The sequence below is a fragment of the Mobula birostris genome, chromosome 11 (genome assembly GCF_030028105.1).
Source record: "Mobula birostris isolate sMobBir1 chromosome 11, sMobBir1.hap1, whole genome shotgun sequence".
In the NCBI taxonomy this organism is placed as follows: Eukaryota; Metazoa; Chordata; class Chondrichthyes; order Myliobatiformes; family Myliobatidae; genus Mobula; species Mobula birostris.
Genome location: NC_092380.1, coordinates 64,922,949 through 64,950,359, shown reverse-complemented (window position 1 = coordinate 64,950,359; position 27,411 = coordinate 64,922,949). Strand labels below are relative to the sequence as shown.

The window sequence follows — 27,411 nt, the reverse complement described above, 5'->3', positions numbered from 1 at the left end:
AGGAGCTATTGCACAGGACCAAAAGAAACTGCAGAGGGTTGTAAATTTAGTCAGCTCCATCTTGGGCACTAGCCTACAAAGTACTCAGGACATCTTCAAGGAATGGTGTCTCAGAAAGGCAGCATCCATTATTAAGGACCTCCAGCATCCAGGGCATGCCTTTTTTCACTGTTACCATCAGGTAGGAGGTACAGAAGCCTGAAGGCACACACTGAGCGATTCAGGGACAGCTTCTTCCCCTCTACTATCTGATTCCTAAATGGACACTACCTCACTCTTTAAAATATATTATTTCTGTTTTTGCATGTTTTTTAATCTATTCAATATAAATGTACTGTAATTGACTTATTATTTTGTGTTTTTTTTTCTTCTGTATTATGTATTGCATTGAACTGCTGCTGCTAAGTTTACAAATTTCACCAGACATGCTGGTGAAAATAAACCTGATTCTGATCTGCCTTGCACTTCCCTCATTTTTCGCAGAAACTTCAGCAATCAAAACTTGCAGTCATCAATTCTTACACCATGGCAAGAGTGAGCATAGCAACAAGACACAAGGTGCTCATTTTGCATCAGCAAGGTCTCTCAGCAGACAGGAGTTTCAAAATATGCTGTCCAGGTGAAGAAGCACAAAGAAATGGGCAAAGTTGACGACCAGAAATGCAGTGGTTGGCTACGGAAACTGAGTGTACGGAAACTGAGTGTAGCAGACGAGATACATCAAACTGATGTCAAACTAGTCTAGAGAAGACTTGTCAGAAGTGGTCTTCGTGTAAGAAATGCTGCCAAAAAGTTCAAAGTAAATTTATTATCAAAGCCATATCACCATATACAACCCTGAAACTCATTTTCTTGTGGGCATACTCAATAAATCTATAATAGAATAATAACCATAATAGAATCAATGAATGACTGCACCAACTTGGGCGATCAATCAGTGTTCAAAAGACAACAAGCAGTGCAAATATAAAAAATAATAATAAATAAATAAGCAATAAATATTGAGAACATGAGATGAAGAGTCCTTGACAGTGAGTCCACTGTTCGTGGGAACATTGCAATAATGGGGCCAATGAAGTTAGCCCCTTTAGTTCAAGTGCCTGATGGTTGATGGGTAATAACTGTTTTTGAATCTGGTGGAGTGTGTTCTGAGGCTCCTGTATCTTCTTCCTGATGGTAACAGCGAGAAGAGAGCATGTCCAGGGTGATGGGGGTCCTTAATGATGAATGCTGCTTGCCTGCGACAACATTTTGTGTAGATGCTGTGAATGTTAGTGAGGGCTTTATCTGTGATGGACTAGGCCATATCCACTACTTTTTGTAGGATTTTACATTCAAGGGCATTAGCGTTTCCATACCAGGTTGTAATGCAGCCAGTCAATGTACTTTCTACCACACATCTGTCAAAGTTTAAGATGTCCTGTTGAATCTGCAAATTCCTAAGGAAGTAGAGACACTGTCGTGCTTTCTTCATAATTGTTCTTGTATGCTGGGTGCAGTCCTAATGAGGACTGGCTTGGGGACCTCTGGTTTCCTCCACCTGAAATCAATAACCAACTCCTTGGTCTTACTGACATTGAGAAAGAGATATTTGTTACAGCACCACTTACCAGATTTTCAGTCTCCCTCCTATATGCTGATTGGTCGCCACCTTAAATTCAGCCTATGGCAGTGGTATCATCAGCAAACTTGAATATGGCATTGGAGCTGTGCTTAGCTGCACAGTCATAAGTGTAAAGTAAGTTGAGCAGGGAGCTAAGCACACAGGCTTGTGGTAGATCTGTGCTGATGGAGATCGTGGAGGAGATGTTGTTGCCAATTTGAACCGACTGGGGTCTGCAAGTGAGGATCCAATTGCATATTAGATAATGAGGCCAAGGTGTTGAAGCCTATTGATTAGTTTTGAGGGCATGATGGTATTGAATGCTGAGCTGAAATTGATAAATAGCATCCTGACTATGCATCTTTGTTGTCCAGATGTTCCAGGGTTGAGTGAAGAGCCATTGAGATGGCATCCACTGTGAACCTGTTATTCCAGCAGGCAAATTGGAACGGATACAACTTGCTTCTCAGGCAGGAGTTGATACGTTTTATCTCATATGTTTTGATGACACAAAGGTTGGGGGTGTTGTGGATTGTGTGGAGGGCTGTCAGAGATTACAGCGGGACATGGATAGGATGCAAAACTGGGCGGAGAAGTGGCAGATGGAGTTTAACCCAGATAAGTGTGAGGTGGTTCATTTTGGTTGGTCAAATATGATGACAGAATATAGTATTAATGGTAAGACTCTTGGCAGTGTGGAGGATCAGTAGGATCTTGGGGTCTGAGTCCATAGACACTCAAAGTTCTGTGGTTAAGAAAGCATACGGTGCATTGGCCATCAATCGTGGGATTGAGTTTAGGAGCTGAGAGGTAATGTTGCAGCTATATAGGACCCTGGTCAGACTCTACTTGGAGTGCTGTGCTCAGTTCTGGTCACCTCACTACAGGAAGGATGTGGTAATCATAGAAAGGGTGCAGAGGAGATTTACAAGGATGTTGCCTGGATTGGGGAGCATGCCTTATGAGAATAGGATGAGTGAACTCAGACTTTTCTCCTTGGAGCGACGGAGGATGAGAGGTGACCTGATAGAGGTGTATAAGAGGATGAGAGACATTGATCGTGTGGATAGTCAGAGGCTTTTTCCCAGTGCTGAAGTGACTAGCACGAGAGGGCACAGTTTTAAAGTGCTTGGAAGTAGGTACAGAGGAGATGTCAGGGGTAAGTTTTTTTTATGCAGAGAGTGGTGAGCATGTGGAATGGGCTGCCGGCGACAGTGGTGGAGATGGATACGATAGGATGACTCCTGGACAGGTACATGGAGCTTAGAAAAATAGAAGGCTATGGGTAATCCTAGGCAATTTCTAAGGTAAGGACATGTTCAGCTCAGCTTTGTGGGCCGAAGGGCCTGTATTGTGCTGTAGGTTTTCTATGTTATCTCCAACCTCTCAACAAACTTCATCACTGTGGATATAAGTATTACTGGATGATAATCATTGAGGCAGGTTACCAAATTCTTCTTAGGCACTGGTATAATTGAAGCTTGCTTGAAGCAGGTAAGTACCTCAGACCGCCGAAGTGAAAGGTTAAAGATCTTAGTGAACACCCCAGCCGTTGATCAGCATAGGGCTTTAGTACTTGTTCAGGTATCCGATCTAGGCCGGATACTTTTTGTGGGTACACCTTCCTGAAGGCGGTTTGCACGTCAGCTTCAGAAACTGAAACTGAAATCACGGGATCATGGGGGTCTGTAGGAGTTCATAATGGTTCTACCATGCTTTCATGATCAAAGCAAGCATAGGAGGCATTGAGCTCATCTGGAAGCACAGACCTGTTGTCGCCTATGTCGCTTGATTTAACTTTATAAGAAGTTAGGTAGTATTCAAGCCCTGTCACAGCTGTTGAGCATCCTTCGTTGATTCAAGTTTAGTTCAGAACTGCCACTCCTCTAATGAGATGGCTTTCCAGAGATCGTACCCTTGTAACTGTCTTGGTCACCAGACCTGAATGTCTCTGATTGTGGATCTCATGGTTCATCCAGGGCTTTTAGTAGGGAAGAACTGAATAATTTTGTGGGGGCACACTTGTCTACAACTGTTTTAATAAGGTTTATGACAAATGTGTTTTCTTCAGATCCTATGATGAGTCCTTAAACACGGCCGAGTCCACTGACTCAAATTAATCCCCTATCCACTCCTTTGCCTCCCATGACCACCTCTTTGTTGTCCTAATTTCTGGAGCTTTGCTCTTTTGCCTGTATGCAGATAGGTGAAGCACAGCCAAGTGATCCAATTTACCAAAATGCATCTGGGCATGGAACGGTAGGAATTCCTTATCTTAGTATAATAGTGGCCTAGTATATTGGGATCTGTGGTGCTACAGATTATATGCTTATGGTAATTGGGCAAGGTTTTCTTCAAGTCCGCAACTATGATTTGAAATGTGTTGGTATGAACTGTTTCTTATCTGGAGACAGCATCGTGCAGTATCTCAAGTCCTTGATTATAGTTGGCCACTGATGGTATGTAAACTGTGGTCAGGATTATGGATGAGAGCTCCCTAGGTAAATAGAACAGATGGCACTTGACCATTTGGTGTTCAAGAAAGGGGGAACACAATTTTGACAAAACCACTACATTGGAGCACCACTGAGAGTTTATCACATAACACACCTCCACCTCTGTCTTTTCCAAATGAGCAATTTGATCCATTCTGTAAACTGAGAAGCTTTCTGGTCTGACTGCTGTATTTGGTTGCTGGGAGAAAGCCATGTGTCACTGAGACTTAGACCACAACAATCTCTCATTTCGTTAAGATACAGCAGTCTTGCCCTCAGGTCCTCAATTTTGCTTTCCAGTGACTGCACATTTGCTACCAAGATGCTGGATAGAGGGGACATCATTCCTTTGTGTTTCTGCCTGGCTATTCCTCCAAAGTGGAAGCAAAGCCAGGAGATTCACCTACTCACAGAAACACAAGGTGATAATGATAATTGGCAGTAAGTGTGCTGGATTGACAATCAAAATTTGGAGGCAGTTTGTCCATAGAAGAGCTGGAGTGCTACATGGATGAGTGTCTGCAGCCAACAGTAAACCATAGCAGAGGTTCCCTGCAGGTTTGGGGCTATATTTCTGCAAATGGAGTTGGTAATCTGGTCAGAGATCACCAAAGCACAGTTGATGTTTTAGGCTGAGACCCTTCATCAGGACTGGAGAAAAGATGAGTGGGGGAAAGGGTTCTGATGTAGGGTCTCAGCCTGAAACTTCAAATGTACTCTTTTCCATAGATACTTGCTGGCCTGCTCGGTTCTTCCAGCATTTTGTGTGTGTTGTCTGGAGTATTGCATGTAGTTCTGGTTACCCTACTATGGAAAGGATGTTGAGGCTTTGGAGAGGGTGCAGAAGAGGTTTACCAGGATGTTGCCTGGTTTAGAGGGCATGTGCTTTCACAAGAGACTAGATGGATAAACTTGGGTTGTTTTCTCTGGAGAACCAGAAGTTCAGGGGAGATCTGATAGAGGATTACAAGATTGACAGTTATAGATGGAGTGGATAGAGAGTATCCATTTCCCAGGGTTGAAATATCTGATTCCAGAAGGCATGCATTGAATGTTAGAGGGGATAAGTTTAAAGAGAATGTGAGGGGTAAGTGTTTTACTCAGTGGTGAATGCCTGGAATGTGCTGCCTGATATGGTGGTAGAGGCAAATACATTAGAGGCTTCTAAGAGATGTTTAGATGGTGACATGAATGTGAGGAAGATGGAGGGATTTGGTTTTGGGGGTTTTTGATATTTGCCTTTTAGCTGATTCAGCATAATGTTGCGGGCTAAATTGTGTTCCTAACACATTGAGGAGAGTGCTGTCAGACCTTCAGGAAACAAAATGACACGGTGAAGAATTGGAAATGAATTCCAGCTGTTGGAATAAAACAGACTTGCTTGTATTGGATCTTTGTTATTCGTATGCACAAGGTCTTGCACAGGTGAATGGAATTAATGGAGGCATGAGATTCTGCAAGCAGAAGCTGGAAACCTTGAGCAACACAGGGAAATGCTGGAGGAACTCAGCAAGTCAGGTAGCGTCTAAGCAGGGAAATAAACAGTCCATGTACCAGGCTTCATTAGGACATTGATGGTCAGTTTTGATGAATGCTGTTGGCCCAAAACATTAATTTTTTTCTTTCTCTCTGTTATCTCTTTTTCCTGTTATCCAGGTGGTTTTCCTTTCTGAGTCAAGATTTTCATTGTGTTCCAGTTGATTGACTCACTAGAAAGTTGTCCGACCTTCTTCAAAGTTTCTATTCTGCTTTCTTTAGGAGTTGTGTGGGGCTCAATCAATAAGTAAATTCTAAAAGCTTTGGTTAGGAAAATACTGAAGGGTGTCTTGATTTATCGGTACATAAGAGCTTTCTGCTTAGAACTACACCTGTCAAATACAGTAACTACTCTGGTAGGCCATTTAATGTATTAATTTGGCATGTGAAGTAAGGGTCTAAGGTAAAACCATGAGCCATAGAAGGAACTGGTATAGAGTTTCCCTAAGTTGCTTCCTACCACTTAACTGCTTACTGAAAATGTAGCTGGGAGGCTGAACTTCAGATTTTTAGTTTATTTAGCATGATCATGGATAATTTCTTGCTGTTAATCATAATCAATATGATTAGTTAGACTGGCAATTCTTGCTGTGTAAAGTGTCAGTGATTTCATAATAAGGGTCTACAGTTCAATGATGTCTCATTGCTCCTTAAACTTTGGAGAAACCAGTTACTTTTGGAAATTGCAGAACAAATTGCATCTGAGACATGTTACAGATCTATGATTCTTAATCAGAATGTCATCTGCATCCAAGCTTTTTTTGTGGTGCAGTATATTTGGATTTCCAGCGTTTGCTGAATTATGCATTTGCATTAGTTGTCTTCGTCATGCCAAAATGTATGACACTAAATAAACAGTGTGGTTACATTCCTCAATGAGTAATCCAGAGACTTGGACTGATCATTGGGAAATGTGATAACAGAAGCTAGGGAATTTCAATTCATTTAGTTAAATAATCTGGAATAATGAATTTATATCTATTGGTAAATTTGCAATTATGATTGACATGGTTCATAAATGTATTGTAGAGAAGGTGGTTTATTGTTCTAATGCTGAATGACTCCAGATCCAAAGTATTGGGCCTGATTCTTAACTCCTCTTTGACATGGCCTACAATGTTGGTACACCTCAATTATAATGACGAATAAGGATTAAAATATGGACCACTTAGCATCACATTAGCCACCAGATCGAGATGTGACTGAAGATTCACACTTCCCAATAAAATCTCCACATGAATTTCTGGAACATACATAGTTTGGGAGAGCTGGCAAGTAATAGCCTGACAAGGTCATAGTCACTGCAAGATTCTAGTGTCTAACCAAATTTACAGATATCCCCATTAACATTCTTGGGTAAATTCAGATCTACCAGGGTATGCAGACTGTCCAGAATGATTGGCATGGAAACCTTCTGCCTATTACCTCACTATCTTGCCTTATCTGTTCAATTATTGCCTCTCCATGTTGAGCAATACCTGTAAGAAACTCTGATGACAGATTTCATTGTACATGGCCAAGAGTAGCTTGGCAGTGGCAGTACTGAATAGTTTCTTTCTCCCTAGGCCTCCCGTCCTATGATCTTCTTCCTTCTCCAGCCTTGTATCCCTTTTGCCAATCAACTTTCTAGCTCTTAGTTCTATCCCTCCCCCTCCTGTCTCCTCCTATCATTTCGGATCTTCCCCTCCCCTTCCACTTTCAAATCTCTTAATATCTCTTCTTTCAGTTAGTCCTGATAAAGGGTCTCGGCCCAAAACGTCGACTGTGCTTCTTCCTATGGATGCTGTCTGGTCTGCTGCGTTCCACCAACATTTTGTGTGTGTTGCTTGAATTTCCAGCATCTGCAGATTTCCTCGTGTTCAGTACTGAATAGATTAGGTTATGCCAAGGTCTGAGAGAATGAGTAGGAGGAAAACTCTGACTCGATTTTCATTCCAGCTATAGAAATATGATCACTTTAGTGTCCACAGAAGTGGCATTTCTACAACAGGAGCTTCTACTGGTAAACTAAGAAATTGTCAGAATGCCCATAAGTAGGAGGATACAACCTCTTAGAACTCCGAGCTTCTCCTAATCAATACAGAAATAATAGAAATTTTTGCTTAATACTGTAAAATGATAAATGCTCATAAATAAACTATTTGCTGTTTAAGTTATCCCAGGACCTCTCAATACCAGTCCACATTATAACCTTGATGAAATTGTGGTTAAAAGGACTGAATTCCAGAGGTTAAGTGAGAATATTCTCTTCTTGCTTAGTGAATAGAGCTCCAACAGCACTCTAGAAGCACAACTCCAACCAGGAACAAACCGCCTGCTTGACGAGCATTGAATTACTATCCAAGACCTCCTATTCTGTCTAAGGTAGCTGTAGTCTGTACCTTCTGTTGATGCATGTCATCAACTTGTGATGGAACCTCCCTAACTGTCGACCTTTTACTATCAGAAAGGACAAGTGCATGGGAATGCCACTTCCTGGACTACATTCTGGAAATATTGGCGGACTTCCTCCATAAGGACTTTAATGGTTTGAGACATGTGTTGGAACATGTACTTACTTTGAAAGCTATTAGTAAAAATGTTGGGAGCTTGATCTGGCTTATTGCCTTGAGTCTGAATCTAGGACCACAAGGGCACATCCACTCACTCATAATTTTTTAAGTGCCATGGATATACAGAACTATAAGTTGGTGAAGTAGTAGTTGCAATTTGAGGAACCATGTCTTATGCTATCATTCCTCCTTTCCTTCATCAATGCTATGTGAGGAAACCTCATTTCGGTGGTACCCTTGACTCTATGGATTGTGTAAAATTGTCTCAATTGTTAAGGTTAATGTCTGCAGTTTCAGTATAGGAGAAAAATATTTTTGAAAATGTGCAGACAAAATTGATGATAAACCAGATGTACCAGATTGATGTACCAGATCAGCTGGTACACATCAATTACAGTGACTTACTTATTTAGTAATAATTTGCACTAAACAAAATAGAGGTGTTAGTGACTGCTAAGTGGACTCTCCTGCTCTCTGACCAGATGGAGGAAGCACAGCAGCTACTGACAAAAGTGGAAATTGAGTGCAATAAAGTTGGACTTCACCTAAACGCTAAAAAGACAGAGTACATGGCGTTTAACTGCGACAGAGGTACTCTCAGGACAGTAAAGAATGATACCATTTAGAAAATCTTTGACCAAGTACCTCAGGTCAAGGATGATGAGTTTGGAGAAGGACATAAAAATACGGAAGGCGCTGACTTGGAGGGCTATGAACGACATGAAGGAAATCTGGAAGTTGAACCTGACCAGAGGGCTTAAAAAGAGGATCTTCATATCAGTCATAGAGTCCATTCTCAGGTACGGATGCGGGACGTGGGCACTCACCAAGACTATGCAAAAATCTCTAGATGGTTGCTATACACGAATGCTCCGGATACTTTATACTTTATTGTCGCCAAACAATTGATACTAGACCAAACAATCATCACAGCGATACTTGATTCTGCGCTTCCCGCTCCCTGGATTACAAATCGATAGTAAATATTAAAAATTTAAATTATAAATCATAAATAGAAAATAGAAAAATGGAAAGTAAGGTAGTGCTAAAAAAACCCAGATGCAGGTCCAGATATTTGGAGAGTATGACCCAGATCCGGGTCAGGATCCATTCAGCAGTTTTATCACAATTGGAAAGAAGCTGTTCCAAAATCTGGCTGTACAAGTCTTCAAGCTCCTGAGCCTTCTCCCGGAGGGAAGAGTGATGAAAAGTGTGTTGGCTGGGTGGGTCGTGTCCTTGATTATCCTGGCAGCACTGCTCCGACAGCGTGTGGTGTAAAGTGAGTCCAGGATGGAAGATTAGTTTGTGTGATATGCTGCACCGTGTTCACGATCTTCTGCAGCTTCTTCCGGTCTTGGACAGGACAACTTCCATACCAGGTTGTGATGCACCCTAGAAGAATGCTTTCTACGGTGCATCTATAAAAAATAGTGAGGGCTTTAGGGGACAGGCCAAATTTCTTTAGTTTTCTCAGGATGTCAAGGCGCTGGTGGGCCTTCTTGGTAGTGGACTCTGCTTGGTTGGACCAAGTCAGGTCAATTGTGATATTGACCCCAAGGAACTTAAAGCTTTTAACCTGTTCCACTTGCACACCACTGATGTAAATTGGGTCGTGCGGTCCGCTACTCCTTCTGAAGTCAACAACCAATTTCTTTGTCTCGCTGACGTTGAAGGATAGGTTATTGTCTTCGCACCATGCCACCAGGTTCTTAATTTCCTCTCTGTACTCAAACTCATCATTACCTGAGATACAGCCTACAATTGTTGTGTCATCAGCAAACTTGACGTGAATTGGCAACAGCACATGACAAACGTCGAGCTCTATGACGACCTATGGATGCTCACCACTAAAATCAAGACTAGAAGACTGCAACTAACGGGGCACTGTCTACGCCACCCCGAGCTACCTGCCAGCCTAGTCATCATATGGGAGCCCAAGCAAAGGAGGATGAACCCTGGGCGCCCTCCCAAGAACATGGTCAACATGCTCCTAGAAGACAGCGACGCGGCTAATGTAGATGAACTGAAGACACTGATGAGGGAGAGGGAGAAGTGGAGAGTCCGTCATCGTGCCTGATGCCGGCCCCCTAGGCCTGAGTTGATGTAATAGTTAATGAGAAATTAGACTACCATGTGCTTTAAACTTTTGGAGGGAGCACAGAACCAGAAATATTGTCAATATAAAAATGGGCGGGCATCTAGTAAAGTACCCCCATCACAAATGTATGCGTTTGTGGTAAATACTGCTATTACTGCTCCCTATCAGTTTCTTCTCCCACATTCACCAATTCAGCTCCATGAGCATTACTCCCTGCTTAATTTTGTTCAATACAAAATAAACTTTCTGAAATCAAATCAAATCCTACTGAGTTGCATGCAGAAATTTCTTGATTAGACTTGCCCTTTTAACTAGTGGCTGTTCTCTTGCTCATAAACATGTCTGGTGAAAGGGCACTGGCAGAATCCATTGTAGGATCACAGATACTGTCATCCTGTTAGAGCACAGCAGATTCATGCTTCACAGAGTCATGCTGCTCTACGTTGCCAGTACCCTGAGAGGGAATTTCATCAATCCTGGTGATTAGTTTGATAACTGTGATCTCTTGAAAGCCTCTTTAAACCTAATGAATACAGTCATAATGTTAGCTGCTGACCATTCCCTGCATTACACCATCCAGACATGCTGGAAAGAAAACTGGGAATTCAGCCATCAGTTATTGCATTATGGTTACAAGATTAATTTTCCTGACCTTGGCATCTAACCTCCAAAGAATGGTTGTGAGGTTACTTGTGCTGGATGATCCTGGGTCATTACTGTATTTGTTGCAGTCACCCGACAGACACAGCACTTTAGGGTTCTGTAGTCATTAGTGAGAATTGTTCGCTCCCTCTGAGCTCTAAAATGAATGCAATTGTATCTCACGAGCAATTATGTACAGATTTTGTATGGGGGAACCAATTTTCCTGATAATTACTGGGCTTTCCATGCAATGCAGGTACGTTGTAACCTTTCCCTAACTTGCCAATTTCTGCTGCAGTTACAATATCTTTCACCCTTAATTGTACAGGCCACTCACCATTCATGAATTGACCTCTTGCTGAGATAATAAGGCAATGATCAGCATGGCTAAGAAGGATTACATGCTGATATCACAATGAACTCTTTAGCAAATTCAGTATGCTGCCTGGTTGGAGTCAAAAAAGCACAATGTAAAACTGTAGGAACATGAATGACTGCAGATGCTGGAAATCTGGAACAACACACAAAATGCTGGAGAACCTCTAGGTCAGGCAGATCTATGGAGGGAAATTGTCGATGTTTCAGGTGAAAACCCTTCATCAGGACTGGAAAATGAGGGGCGAATCCAGTAAGAAAAGGGTGGGGCAGGGGCAGAGCAAGAACTGGCTGGTGATAGGTGGATCCAGGTGATTGTGGGAAGATAGACAGGTGAGGGAGGGGGAGAGTGAGAATGATGTAAGAAGGTGGGAGGTGATAGGTGGACGTTGCAAGGGGTTGAATAAGATAGAATATGATAGAAGATAGTAAACCATGGAATAAGGGGAAGGAAGTGAAGAGCAGAACCAGAGGAAGGAAGAATGTGTATGTAATGACCAGAGCAAGAGGGTGGAGGAGGGAAAAGAGAAGGGGTAATGCTGCTGGTAGGATAAGGGAAAGAAGGGTGGGGAGGAGAGACAAAGGGGAGCGGTTACTGGAAATTAAACAAATTGATGTTCCTGCTGTCACATTGGAGATTAAGCAGAATATGAGGTGTTCTTCCTTTAACCTACATCTAGCCTCAACTTGGCAGTACAGCAGGTTGCTGACAGATGTGTTAATGTGGGAATAGGAAGTAGAATTAAAATGGTTGGCTATCAGGGTGATCCTGGCTGTTACAGTGGATGGAATGAAGGTGTTCAATGACGTTGTTTCCTCCAGCCTGCATAGGCTCTGAATGGTGGGAGGAAGGAAGTGTAGGGGCAGATTTAACATTTAGTGTGGTTGCAGGGAAAATACCTGGAGGGGATTGGTGGGAAGGGAGTCAAGGAGAGAGAAATCCCTGTGTAAAGTGGAGAGGGGAGGAGAAGATGTGTCTGGTGGCGGGATCCCGTTGGAGGTGGCGGAAGTTTGTAGAATGATATGTTGGATGCGGAGGCTCGTAGGGTGATAGGTGAGGACAAGTGAAACCCTATCCTTGTTATTTCTGGGGGTGTAGGGTGAGAGCAGATGTGCAAGAAATAGAGATGAAAATGAGGGATATGATAGCTAGTGAAAAGCAGACATCTGGGATGAAGAGGAGAAAGAGGGACAGCATGGAATAGCATCCTTGCAAGTGATTGGGTGGGAATAGGTATAATCTCTTCCTGCCTCTCCCCAGCCTATCCTTTCAAAGGGGTTGCAGAGTCATTAGGTTGGTAGAAGATGTAGGTGATTAAATCTGTCTTCTGAGATAAAAACAGAGAGAGCAAGAAAGGGAAAAGAAGTGTCATAGATGGACCAAGTGAGGGTGGGTGGAAATTGGTAGAGAAGTTGATGAAATGATGAGTTCCACATGGGTGACAATGTAACAACTTGCCCATTTTCAGAACTTAATCAATTTTGTTTCACTCTATCTTTCTTTGTTTCCCCTTCTCCAGCTTTTGCCTTCAACTAATGTTCACCATTACTCAATATTATTTTCTAGTTTATAATTAACAACACAGAATAAATTGAAATTCTATCAGATTTATTTATTTATTTCATGTACTTCCAAGTGTACAGTGAAATGTATCATTCGAATTAACAACACAACCCAAGGCAGTGAGTCGCACATTCTGCGCCATATAGCTTGCCTAGAATGTTCAGCAGAACAACACAAGCAACAACAACAAAACAAAGTGAAAAAACAATAGCCATTTATTCCTTAGGTTTCATTTGTGAGATCAGTGGATTTCCAAGTTTCAAGTTTTCTCTGTAATAATGTTTTTTCTCCCTGATTCTGTTGGTGCTTCTTCTCAAACTTCTAGTGGATTCTTATGGGTGCTCTTGAACGACATAGTTCAAGTGAGACAATGAGCCTTATGATCATCATCCCGCCAACTCAAAGTTCACTTCTGACTGTGACTGGAAGATACCCAGTGCTGCCTAGTTTGAGAACAAGGAGTTGGCCAGTTCAGACTGAGATGAGGAGAGGTAGACGTCACAAAAAAACCACTGGCAGCAGGTAATCAAGGGAATGATGAAGGAATCTTCATTGATTTTAGAAATGACAGAAAGTGAAACTCTTAAGGAGTCCAATGATCAACATCTCAGGCTTCAATCTTTAAAAACAAGAAAATCTGCAAAGACTGGAACTCAAAGTAATACACATAAAATACTGGAGGAACTCAGCAGGCCAGGCAGCATCTAATGAAAAGAGTAAACAGTTGATGTTTTGGGCCGAACCCCTTCAGCAGGTCCTGATGAAGGTTCCTGGTCTGAAATGTCAACTGTTTACTCTTTTCCATAGATGCTGCCTGGCCTGCTGAGTTCAATCTTTAACATTTAGTTTGGGATTATAAATTTCATGCATATGCAATGCTAGAGGTTTCCTTGAACATGGTGTAGATGTTGAAAATGTCTGAGATCTTTACAACTCACATATGTAAATAAACAAAGAATACACTCTGATGAACTTACTGATGGTGTTTGTTCAGGACATTAATGAAGCCTCAAGACATCAAGAAGAGGATTGGCAATATAACTCTTTCCATGGACCCTGTGAATAACACTCTTGATTCAGTTTTCAGAACTTCATTCTTAACTTTTTCTCAATCAAGCCCGTATACAGCACCAGCAATCTGCAAGGATTAAACATGGTTGTCTCTGCCCTGAATGGCACTGACCAGAATCAGTGCAGCCCTTTCTGAAGTAGCAGAACGATTTTTAACCTAAGCCTGAGAGGTATCAACATGTAAGGAACATGGCATCAAAAGTATGTCTTTCGAGGACATTAGTTCAAAAGTATAGTGACACACCAGCTCTTAACAGAATGGAGTTACCTAAGCAACCTGTAGGTATGAAACTCAGAGATTTAACTAATTTCCCCCTGGATCAATAACGTATGACTATGACTATGACTATGTAAGGCCTAGAAGTGAATATAGCACTCAAGATGGAATGTGCCAAAGATTTTGTCGTACTGTTTTTTATGAAAATGTTTAAAAAAGACACTAGATTTTTGTTGCGTAAGGTGTGGATTAGGGACAAGTGAACAAAGTGAGATACAGCACACACAAAATGCTGGAGGAACTCAGCAGGCCAGGCAGCATCTATGGGAAAAAGAAGTACAGTTGATGTTCCGGGCCGAAACCCTTCGGCAGGACTGGAGAAAAAAAGCTGAGGGGTAGATTTGAAAGGTGGGGGGACGGGAGAGAGAAACTCCAGGCAATAGGTGAAACTTGGAGGGGGAGGGATGAAGCAAAGAGCTAGGAAGTTGATTGGTGAAAGAGACAGAAGGCCATGGCAGAAGGAAAAAAGGGGGGGCAGAGAGGAGCACCAGAGGTAGGCGATGGGCGGGCAAAGAGATAACATGAGTAACATGAGAGAAGGAAAAGGGGATGGAAAATGGTGAAGGAGGAGAGGCATTACTGGAAGTTTGAGAAATCAACATTTATGCCATCAGGTTGGCTCTTCCCTTCCCCCACCTTTCAAATTTATAAGGCCACACTTGGGTTGCAGGAACAACACCTTGTATTCTGTTTGGGTAGCCTCCAACCTGATGGCTCTGATTGCTTTTCTTTTTCCTGTACTTGCTCTTTGTGGTTTCCATTTGTGAAATTACAACAAAAATGCAAGTATTATATTATTGGAGGTGGAGAGCTCAGTGTTTAAAACCATTAAGGATTAGATTGAAACTACCCAAACCTGAATCAGCACATTTTTACATGAGATAAGGAGTACTAAACACATAAAGTTCCTACTCCTTAAAAGAAGCTTTTGCTTTGGAAATGCAAAATGAATGTGCTAATGATGTTGAAATATTAAGTTAATTATAACTAATAACTGATTTCAGGTAGAAATCAGAAAGGTTGCAGCAAACATTGCAACTGAATCTAAAGAGGATGGTCCGATACCAGGTGCCTTGACAGATGAAATCAGCAGGCAGATTTCACAATCACATCATCTTTCTATGGAGCAGCGTTCTCCACTAAGTTCAAGTCCCGTGGTAATTTCTGTGGCTAAGAACCACACACTGGTTGACATTTGACCTTTATGAATTTTATCTATAGAATTTTAGTGTTGTTACTAGATATTCTGTTTCTTTTATACAGTCAATCAATACAAGCTTAACGAGTTTGCTTGCTCAGCTTTATTAAATTTGCACCACAGAAGTCAGATAAAATATATACACATACGTATACTGTAGAGCACCACAGCACAGAAACAGGCCTATCAGCCCATCTACTCTGTGCTGATCTGCTATTTTTGCTGCTCCATCAACCCCCACCTGGATTACAGCACTCCCCATCTCTCCCATCTATCTATCATTCCAAAATTTGCAGGTTTTAATGAAAATGCACTCCTCTGACATTGCTTATGATAAGGCTTCATTTCACTTTTGTTTAATTCAGTAAAATTGGAACTTCTAGGTAAGTTTAATTTGCACTAAAATTAATGTTAGGTTCACAGTGCAATTGCTTCATGTGCAAGCCTAGCCCTAAGCATTATGGCAAGTTCTTCCGAGGGAGTCAGTAAGGGCTTGGGTACCAGAAGAGCATCCCTGAACAGACAAGTGATTGGAACCATCTCTGACACCAGAACCTAAAGCAAGGTGAAGCCACTGGAGTTAGCCCAGACCCATACAAGGAAAGGACTAGCACTCCTTGTGCCCAGAGGTCTAAACCCAGAGGACTGTGTGGCCACTCTACTGTGACATCCTGATGGTTCTGTCTTTAACTAATACAACAGGGAATAACTGATAATTTCAGAACTTTCTGAGAACGCATATTTGTATCAGAGTCTTACAAATCAAGCTACAAATTGAGCAATAAGGAAATATTATGTTATACATTTGACAGAGCTCCAGCCAATATACAGACGTGCCTAAATACTGCAGCTAATGAGGCTTACCCATCAGTACAGGCCTCCTCCATGATTCTCATCTCATACCAGTCAGATTTTCAGGGTACAAGCAGAGCCGAGAGTTAAATTTCAACCCAAAATGTGAACTGTAGATTGTCTGTCTATTGGACTGGAAGATCTAAAGTTTATGTCAATAATGTGGTTGTAAATATTAACCTGCTGCAATTGGCCCCAAACCTGTTTCAAGTCAGATTATACAGTATTTGTTTTTCAAGCCAATCCAGAATTTTGGCACATAACCTAGGCCACTGGTCATATATCAGAGGAACACTGTAGCTTTGGAGATGCACATTGAAAATATAGTTCTGTTATACTGACGCAAACAACAGGAATTCTGCAGATACTGGAAATTCAAGCAACACACATTAAAGTTGCTGGTGAACGCAGCAGGCCAGGCAGCATCTCTAGGAAGAGGTACAGTCGACGTTTCAGGCCGAGACCCTTCGTCAGGACTAACTGAAGGAAGAGTTAGTAAGAGATTTGACAGTTGGAGGGGGAGGGGGAGATCCAAAATGATAGGAGAAGACAGGAGGGGGAGGGATGGAGCCAAGAGCTGGACAGGTGATTGGCAAAAGGGATACGAGAGGATCATGGGACAGGAGGTCCGGGAAGAAAGTCAAGGGGGGGGAGGGGAACCCAGAGGATGGGCAAGGGGTATATTCAGAGGGAGAGAGGGAGAAAAAGGAGAGTGAGAGAAAGAATGTGTGTATAAAAGTAAGTAACAGATGGGGTACGAGGGGGAGGTGGGGCATTAGCGGAAGTTAGAGAAGTCGATGTTCATACCATCAGGTTGGAGGCTACCCAGACGGAACATAAGGTGTTCCTCCAACCTGAGTGTGGCTTCATCTTTACAGTAGAGGAGGCCGTGGATAGACATGTCAGAATGGGAATGGGATGTGGAATTAAAATGTGTGGCCACTGGGAGATCCTGCTTTCTCTGGCAGACAGAGCGTAGGTGTTCAGCAAAGCGGTCTCCCAGTCTGCGTCGGGTCTTGCCAATATATAAAAGGCCACATCGGGAGCACTGGACGCAGTATATCACCTCAGCCGACTCACAGGTGAAGTGTTGCCTCACCTGGAAGGACTGTCTGGGGCCCTGGGGTGGTGAGGGAAGAAGTGTAAGGGCATGTGTAGCACTTGTTCTGCTTACAAGGATAAGTGCCAGGAGGGAGATCAGTGGGGAAGGATGGGGGGGACGAATGGACAAGGGAGTCGCGTAGGGAGCAATCCCTACGGAAAGCAGAGGCGGGGAGAGGGAAAGATGTGCTTAGTGGTGGGATCCCGTTGGAGGTGGCGGAAGTTACGGAGAATAATATGTTGGACCCGGAGGCTGGTGGGGTGGTAGGTGAGGACCAGGGGAACCCTATTCCTAGTGGGGTGGCGGGAGGATGGAGTGAGAGCAGATGTACGTGAAATGGGGGAGATGCGTTTAAGAGCAGAGTTGATAGTGGAGGAAGGGAAGCCCCTTTCTTTAAAAAAGGAGGACATCTCCCTCGTCCTAGAATGAAAAGCCTCATCCTGAGAGCAGATGCGGTGGAGACGGAGGAATTGCGAGAAGGGGATGGCATTTTTGCAAGAGACAGGGTGGGAAGAAGAATAGTCCAGATAGCTGTGAGAGTCTGTAGGCTTATAGTAGACATCAGTGGATAAGCTGTCTCCAGAGACAGAGACAGAAAGATCTAGAAAGGGGAGGGAGGTGTCGGAAATGGACCAGGTAAACTTGAGGGCAGGGTGAAAGTTGGAGGCAAAGTTAATAAAGTCAACGAGCTCTGCATGTGTGCAGGAAGCAGTGCCAATGCAGTTGTCAATGTAGCGAAGGAAAAGTGGGGGACAGATGTCCCCCCCCTTGTCTTTCTTCCCGGACCTCCTGTCCCATGATCCTCTCGTATCCCTTTTGCCAATCACCTGTCCAGCTCTTGGCTCCATCCCTCCCCCTCCTATCTTCTCCTATCATTTTGGATCTCCCCCTCCCCCTCCAACTTTCAAATCTCTTATTAACTCTTCCTTCAGTTAGTCCTGACGAAGGGTCTCGGCCTGAAATGTCGACTGTACCTCTTCCTAGAGATGTTGCCTGGCCTGCTGTGTTCACCAGCAACTTTGATGTGTGTTGCTTCTGTTATACTGATCTTGAAAGCAGGAAATTTCATGACAGCAACTACAGAAGTGCATGAATTTTCCCAACATACTATCCAACATCTCTCTTTTAAACAACTCGAAAGTAGTTTAGCTATTTATTGATTTAGTTTACTGCATGGGGAAAACTGTGTGCACTAACCCTATCCCGATAGGGTTCCTCTTGTCCTCACCTACCACCCCACCAGCCTCCACTCCAGCCCATAATTCTCCATAACTTCTGCCATCGCCAATGTGATCCCACCCCCCACCCCACTTTCCACAGGGATTGCTCCCTTCATGACTCTCTTGTCCATTCGTCCCTCCACTGACCTTCCTCCTGGCACTTATCCTTGCAAGCGGAACAAGTGCTACACCTGCCCCTACACCACCTCCTTCAAGACAATTCAGGGCCCCAAACAGTCCTTCCAGGTGAGGTAACACTTCAACTGTGACTCTGTTGGGGTTATCTACTGTATACGGTGCTCCCGGTGTGACCTCTTGTATATCGGTGAGACCCAACATAGATTGGGAAACCACTTCACTGAGCACCTATGCTCTGTCTGCCAGAAAAAGCAGCATCTTCCAGTGGCCACCCAATTTAATTCCACTTCCCATACCTATTCCAGCATGTCAATCCATGGCCTCCTGTACTGTCGTGACTGTCCTCTACTAAGGCCACACTCAGGTTGGAGGAGCAACACCTTATATTCTGCCTGGGTAGCCTCCAACCTGATGGCATGAACATTGATTTCTCAAACTTACCGTCAAGGACAACACCTCTCCCCCCCTCCACTTCACCATTCCCTATCCCCTTTTTCCTCTCTCTCACCTTATCTCCTTACCTGCCTATCACCTCCCTCTGGTGCTCCTCCCCCTTTCTCTTTCTTCCGTGGCCTACTGTCCTCTCCTATTAGGTTCCTCCTTCTCCAGCCCTGTATCTCTTTCACCAATTAACTGACCAGCTCTTTACTTCATCCCACCCCCGGGTTTTACCAATTCACCAATCACCTTATGTTTCTCCCTCCCCTCCCCTCCACCTTCTAACTGACTCATCTTTTTCTCCCGTCCTTCTGAATATAAAAATTCACATAAAATAATATATTCAAAATAATAAACACACACACCAATTATTAGAATTGTAAAAAATTGGAAGAAGCTGAGCAAGATGCACTGAAAATAAAAAAAATTTTGAATCCTTAAATTTTTATTCTGTATCTTTGTGTCCACAAGAATGTTTACTTACCACTCCAGGACTACTCAATTAGAGACCTCATTATAAGAAATACAATGAACACCATTACTTTCGACACTGAAATTGCATTGTACTGAGTTAGAGAATCCCTCATCAAAAGGATGTTAATGTGCATCAGCAAGAAAAAAATTCAATGGTTTGAGTATTACCTTGTATGAAAGAAGATAGGTATAGTTAGTGGAAGTCAATCAGCTCAACCTTAGGAAATCACTGCAGATGTCCCTCAGTCTTAGGTTCAGCTATCTTCAGCTACTTCATTAAAATTACCTTTCTTTTGTCATAAGGCTAGAGATATAAATGTTTCCTGATGATTGCACAATGCTTAATTCCATTTGCAAATCCTAAGAATATCAAAGTCTATAAAACAGTCATGCAGCAAGACCTAGATAACAATTGGCATCAGCCCATGATCAACATTCCAGGAGTTGTCAATGATCAGAAACAATTGAACTAACCACAGTTTAATGTGACTATAAATCAGAATCTGAATTTCCTCCAGTGTGATTCACATCCTGACACTTGAAACCCTTACCCTGCTTCACACAGCACAAATCAAGAGTCTGATTAGTGTAACTCAACACTCAGAAAGCCCTATAATATCCAGGCTGAAGTGGTCTGTTTACAGGAGAACCCATTCAATATCATATATAGTCATTTCCTCATCTATTGTGCACCATGGTTGCAATGTGAGCCATCTATAAAACTGACTGCAGTTACTTGCCAAGGTTACTCTGATTGTACTTCCAAACTTTTGGCCTTTGCCACCAAGAAAATTAAGAACACTATCATCTTGCAAGCTCCCCTCTCAAGTCATAGGCCATCCTAACTTAGAAATATGTTTCCATTCTTACATTAATCTAGATCTAGAGCTCATTCTCCAACACGAATATGGAAATACACAAGAGACTGCAGATGCTGGAACCTAGAGTGACTGTGTGTACTGTGGGAATATTTTTCTCAGAAGGCCTTCAGTGTTCTCACAACATGACACATTTTCAAGTGCAAATAGTGATGAACATTAAATGGTGCCTTTATCATTGGTGGCCACATCCTGAAAAGTGAACAGAGTAAATGTAAAGTGCTCACTTCATTGTTTGTGCTAAAAGACTGTTCACTTCTTTGTTGCCAACTTCATATGATAGCAATGGCGTCATTTATCATGAGGACTTTGAAGCCCAAAGTTGATCAGTGGGAGCTGCAGTTGCAGATAATGGTACAAAATAAGTGCCATATTGGCAAGTCTCCCTATGACATAGTTAAAATTTTCATACAGCCATTTTTATTGAAGGAGGAAGGGAGAGAGGGAATAGGGAACTACTTATATTATTTATTGGAAAAGAACTGAAATAATTTTTTAAGAAATGTATATTAATAAGTTGTAGGAGTAATTGCACAAAATCAATGTTATTTATGAAAGGGAAACTATTTGACCAAACTAAGAAAGGTTTTTAAGAATCTAATAGAACATATATGGAGAAGACAGTGAACATAGCATAACTACAGTTCCAAAAGAGGTTTAATAAGGTATCAAATGAAAAGTTGTTAAATTAGCATGAGGGTTCATGAGATTAGGGATAGAATTTTATTTTCCAATGTTGACAGAGTAAGAGTAAATGGATTGTTTTCATACTGACATTTAAGTATGAGAGAAATGCTACAAAGATCATTGCTGGGCTGTCAGTTACTGACATTTTTAATAGTCATTTGAAGCATCTGGTGAAATAGATCAAGATTGCTGACAACACAAATCTTGGTATGAAAGTAAGCCATGAACTTCATTCATGAAAGCCCAAATATACCATGCAATTCTTTTGAAAATAGTGTTACAGCAAAGCCAAGTGATTTTGCCAACATTTTTGCTTGCATTAGTAACTATCAGTGAAATTATATCCTTGTAATTTGGAGTTCCCTGGCATTTTTTCCAATATGGAACCCCCCTTGTGTTATGTCAACAGATGAACAACACACCAAATTCATTCTCAATGAGATTTTCTGCCAGATTTGTCAGAAAATTATCAATCATTGTTCATTTACAGGGGATCCAGATTTTATCGCTCAAAAACAGTGGTACTTAAACGGCTAAGCCACTCAACTCACCTTCCTAGCTGGACTGCTACACACCATTCTGCAAGCTGACAGTTTACTCTGATCAACAGTTAAAGTGAAGACTGAACTTTCCGTTCACTATTATTCTGCAAGCAAAACTGACTTCTGACAAGGATTTGTCTGCATTCATCCCTCACAGATAATTTCAACACAGCAGCCCACCCATGGGAGACCAGGTCACAGAACATTTAGAAGGGATGGCCACGAGCACCTTTTCCATCCAGTACTTATAGGAAGCCATAATCGTTTCTCGACCTCTTGGAATAATGATGTATATGCAGACTGTACTTTGACAAAGTAGTCATTATGGACATGTGTGACCTCTCAAAACCTCAAGTACAAGCTCAGAATTTTTATCAATGCACGAAAGAAAGTATTCCACCTGGAATCATAAGCGCTTGGTGACTGCAAGAAATGGACACAGTTGTGGACAGAGGTCAACACAACACAGAAATCATCCTCCTGTCTATGGACTCTGTCTATACTTCTTGCAGTCTCAGTAAAGCAGCCGGCATAATTAAAGACATTCGGTCTTCTCCCCTCTTCCATTGGGCAGGAGATATAGAAGCCTGAAAGCACATTCCATCCTGTTGAAAAACAGCTTCCACCCTGCTATTGTATGACTATTAAATGTTTCCCTAGTATGATAAGATGGATTCTTGATTTCACAATTTACCTTCTTGTGATCTTGCACCTTATTATTTACCTGCACTGCATTTTCTCTGAAGCTGTTAGCCTTTATTCTGCATGGTTGTTTTATCTCAGTGCAATACGTAATGACAATCTGTATGAACAGTATGCGAGACAGGCTTTTCATTTTATCTCAATACATAGGACAATAATAAACCAATTCCAATTCCAGCATACATACTCCACCAGCTCTCACTATCTATGTCATGGTTATTATCGCTATGAGCTTCATAGGCTCTGGATCATTACGTCTTGCAAGTGTTGATACATGCCACTTGTCACAGTTGCCCATTCACTGATGATGCTTCAGGGAGGTTACTGAAGCTGTTTACTGAGGAAAAAAATTCCATTTACTTCTCCCAGAGGAGAATGCATATAAACTTGGCAAGTTGCTGCCCTTGCAGACCTCCCCACGTAGACTGTGCTCACGTGGTCACAAACATTCCCATTCACAACTCTCAATTATTTATTAACAGGGAAGTGTAAGCCAGCTGACGCTGTAATAGTTAATTCCAGGTACACTGGTAGCTGACACGACTAGTTTATTATGCAGTCACTGCTGCCATTCATCTTTCAGGGCCATGTTGTCCTGGGGGATGGAAGACAGCACTGACTATCTCATGCTTAAATGATATATCGATATCTCACTCAGCTCAGAGTTCTAAGCTCTAAATACACCAACATAACAGCATAACAATGACAGCCACACTACATCCAGAAGCTCAGTGGAGACCTAGATTACTGATAATACCATTTTGCTGCCTGAACCACTGTGGTGCTGCTCATTATTTTAAAGCTGCCATTGCTTCATAGAATAAGCTGTCTCATTTAACACTTCCAGGTCAGCGCAACTGACCTGATCCAATTCCTGTGGAGCTGAGACAGCAGTTCCCCATTCCATCCTGAACACAACCCTTCCAGCCAGTTATCTCTGCTCATGAAAAGTACTCCTCCTATTGTCGTGGTTTCTCACAAACGACAAGGAGATGCAGAAAACTCGTCAAGACGTTTTAAACTTTAATTTGCAAATCAAAGCTGAGACAATCAGAAAGCTAGCAGCTGACTGCCCATGGAGGCTTGTATACAGCACTTTTTATAGCAATTTTCCTATCTTAGCTACATTATCATATCCAGTCGACCTGTGATTACGTATCATCAATATATCCGCTCTCGACTTCCCACTATTGTTTTACTCCCCAACTTAATTATGTCCTAGTTTACATTTTAGACCATATGTCCTCTCATCCCTAACCACAGTTATTTCTTAATTAGTCTTGCGTTGACATACTGCCACATGTTTCATCACCTTACTCACCACCGTTATCTTTCTACTTGGTTTCATTCTAGTTCTCTTCATGAATTAATAGTGAACAGGTCAAAAGTCATGGCTACATAGTGAATACCTTCTATTGAGCTAGCAGTGGTTACATAGTAAATATGGAAAATACAATGTGTGCATTTGAGTAAATACTGTTGAGTAAATACTGTAATACATAGAAAATACAATGTGTGCGTTTGCGTTTTCCAATATAATCTGCCCTTTGAGACCCCCAGGGTCTCATACAGAGAGAGAGAGGACTGAGAGTCTATGCACTAAAGCTCAAATAAAGCCCCGCCTTTACTCCCAAATTTGGGTTAAACTATAGTTTCCTGCGTTAAGGACTCAAAGTGTTCTCTCCCTACCTCCCTAGGCCGCTGAGCCAAAAACCCGTCCCTTTGTATCTGAGACAGGGAAAAAGACTCAGGAGCTTTCACAGTCTAATCCCCACATATTTCATCTCTCTCCTGTTCGTCTTGCGTGTCTCATAGACTGTACGAATACATCATCGATGCTTCTTTCTCCGTAGGGCTCGACCCAATAATTTCCAGGAGCATCGGAAACCGTTTCATTCCAGCACGTACTACAAGCGATTTGAGGCATGGAAGAAAACAGCACAGAATGACCGCACAGCTTAGTAATACAATACCGATGGTTACTGCAATCTTGGTCAGCCATGCTCCCCATCCTCCTAGTTTACTATTTAACCAGTCAAAGAACTGGTGTCCAAACCCTGCATTTTGTTTAACTTCCTTTCTTAGATTTTTCAGTTTATTCATTGCTCTGGTAAACGATCACTCCGGATTAGTGTTTTTGGTATAAAAGTACAGCACTGTTCTCCAAACATTACACAAACCCCTCCTTTCTCTGCCAATAGCCAGTCTAGTACCTGTCTATTTTGCTACACCACTCTACTGGTTGCATCTAGCTGCTGTCCCAAAGCCTCTAGTGCATCATCGGTGTAGTTAATGAATCTTTGTTGATTATAATATATATAATTTATCCATTCAACATTTTTGCTAATCCCTATTATAGGTATAAGTGCTTCCCAGCCCGCAGCAATCTCATTTCTTGCCTTAAGCTCGTTAGGTATACCCCTCGGCTGTCCTATACTGTTGATCCGAATCGTCAGGTCGGGCTCATATTTTCTCTTCCTCCGTTTTAGTGTCTGTTGCCTCGAGGTGTCAAACTGTATTTCAGGGGATACTACAACTTCTTGTACCCGCCCAGTTAAGGGGAAGCGTGGATCTCAAACCCCCCTCCTTTCCACACAGCCACCAGGTATCTGCTAACGGGATGGTCAGGAGTTCAGTGCACCCTCGGGCAGAGGGGTACCTGTCTGGTATCTTCGGCCTGGGGTTACATCCCAAATCTTAACACAGTTGCCGCTGAAATGCCCAACCGAGAGGTGACCCGTCCGCGTGAAATATTCATAACTCAAATGTTCCTGCATTTTAAGCTTTCCCAATGTAGGTGTCTGGCTTCTTTTATTTATAGCCCACGGTCTGCTGTAATTACAGTTAGAGGCAAGCTTGTTTTGATCAAACTGTGAGGAAGCCTGGTATAACATACACCAATAAGGGCACATTGATGTGTTATCAATACATTTCTGATAACAAGGATCTGTTCCGCTACAAATTCCCATACTGCAGGTCTTGACTACACTTGGACACTGCCGCGCACACTGCCCCCTCCGCTCCTTTTGCCATTGCGTGCAGGTGGAGGAGTTACAAGGCATGGGGGCTACGTGTTGCACCGGGCTTGCCCTTGAGCATAGATAACAATTCTGTCTCTTCATCATCCCTGCTGTGTAATTTGCCCACTGGTACCACATGTCCTGGTACCATGGTACGGAGGTAACTGCTGTGCTCCTCTTACTCCTTTCTCTCAGGTTTTGTGGGATCCTAACAGTCCCATGCCACATCTGCCAAATTAATGGTCTCCAAATCTACACAAGAGTATCTGAGTGTATCATCCCGGGGGGGCGGGACTGGTCGCCCCCAAGTCGTCCCCATTATCTGGAAGAGTACTACCATCCATAACCCCATCCTTAGGGTCTTCGGGCCTGTCCTCAGGACCAAAAATTTCCCTTATTACTTGGTCAAGTTCCTGCGGTTCAGTATCAGCTTCTTGTTCCTCTTGTCTGTCCCCTACTGTTTGTTCCTCTTCACCACTTACCTCGGGTGGCCCACCTGATTGTACCTGCGGGATTGCTCTAGTGCAGTGATTGAGATGATACCAGGTGGAGCGTCCTTCCACTTGAACTGCGGTGGGTGATGCTTTGGTTACTGTAAAGGGCCCTTCCCTTCTGGGTTCGTTCTACTTTCTTCAAAACGCTCACACGTAGACCTGATCGCCTGGCTTGATTGGTCCTTCCCCTTGATCGATCTCTGGCTCTTTCTGTTTTTCCTGTGCATAAATAGACTTATGTATCATAGTTAATTGCCGCATGTATTGTTTTAATTCCAATTCCAATTGTTCCAAACTAGGCCCTTTATATGGTCCTCTCCACTGGGGCACTGGCATGGGCCTTCTGGTTAGCATTTCATGCAGTGTTAGACACGTCATCCGATTAGTCTGCATGCGGTAACTCATTAATGCTAACGGTAGTGCATCGACCCAGTTGAGTTTAGTATCTGCACAGATTTTGTTTAGTTTTTAAGGTCCCGTTAATTCTTTCCACCATACCCTGCGACTGAGGGTGATACACACATCCAAATCTTTGCTTTATTCTCAGTGCTTGCAGTACTAACTTGACCACTTTTTGGATGAAAGCTGAACCATTGTCTGAGCTCATTTCTGTCGGTATCCCAAACTTTGGGATCACTTCGTTTGTCAGGGATTTCACCACTGTTCCTGCCCCTTGATCTTTCGAGGGTACTGCCTCTACCCATCTGCTGAATCTGTCGATTACCACCAACATGTATCTTTTCCCTCTTACTGTTTTTATCATGTCTACATAGTCAATCACTGGGTGTTTAAATGGCCCTTCAGGTATGGGTATATGACCTATTGGGGTTGTAATTCCTTTCCGAACATTATTCTGCGCGCATACCTCGCACTGTGACAATACATGATCTACTGAAGCCTGTAAATAAGGCAACCAAAATCCATCCTTTTTTATTTTCCTTATTACTTCCCCCCTTGCACAATGATCCATCCCATATGCTTCTGAGATCAGGATAGTCAGTAAAGGGGTGGGAGCTACCAGTAGGCCATCTTCCGTGGTCCATAGGCCTTCTGGGTTCTGCTTGGCCCCCCTTCGTCTCCACAGTGTTTGCTCTGCCAAAGTTGCCTTTCCCTGTATTTCAATTAAGTCCTCTACCATAGGTTCCGGCTCTAGACTTACCTGGGGTGCGATAACAGCGGATGTACACCCAGACGCTTTCCTGGCTGCTTCATCTGCAGCTTGATTTCCCTTTGTTACTGCATCGTTTCCTTTTTTATGTGCCTGGCATTTTACTATAGCCAGTGCTTTAGGTTTCATCAGTGCTTTCATTAGATCTAAAATCTGCTGACAGTGCTGTATGGGATCTCCACTGCTCTTTTTAAAACCTCTCTGTTTCCACACTACCCCAAACAAATGACACACTCCATGAGCATATGCTGAATCTGTATAGATATCTACTTTCTCTCCTTCCAT

The 27,411-nt window shown here is 42.6% G+C and overlaps 1 protein-coding gene across 5 annotated transcripts in view; it reads left to right on the top strand.

Annotated features, from left to right (window-relative positions):
• Positions 1 to 27,411, top strand: part of tesmin (testis expressed metallothionein like protein) — a 148,670-nt gene that overhangs the window by 32,616 nt on the left and 88,643 nt on the right. The window contains exon 2 of one of the 5 annotated variants that reach the window (XM_072272420.1): positions 24,298 to 24,437. The exons of the other annotated variants lie outside the window; for them this stretch is intronic. Within the exon in view, the coding sequence (XP_072128521.1) occupies positions 24,390 to 24,437 (48 nt within the window). The 5' untranslated portion in view covers positions 24,298 to 24,389. The remainder of the gene's footprint in view (positions 1 to 24,297; positions 24,438 to 27,411) is intronic. 5 annotated transcript variants of the gene reach the window in all.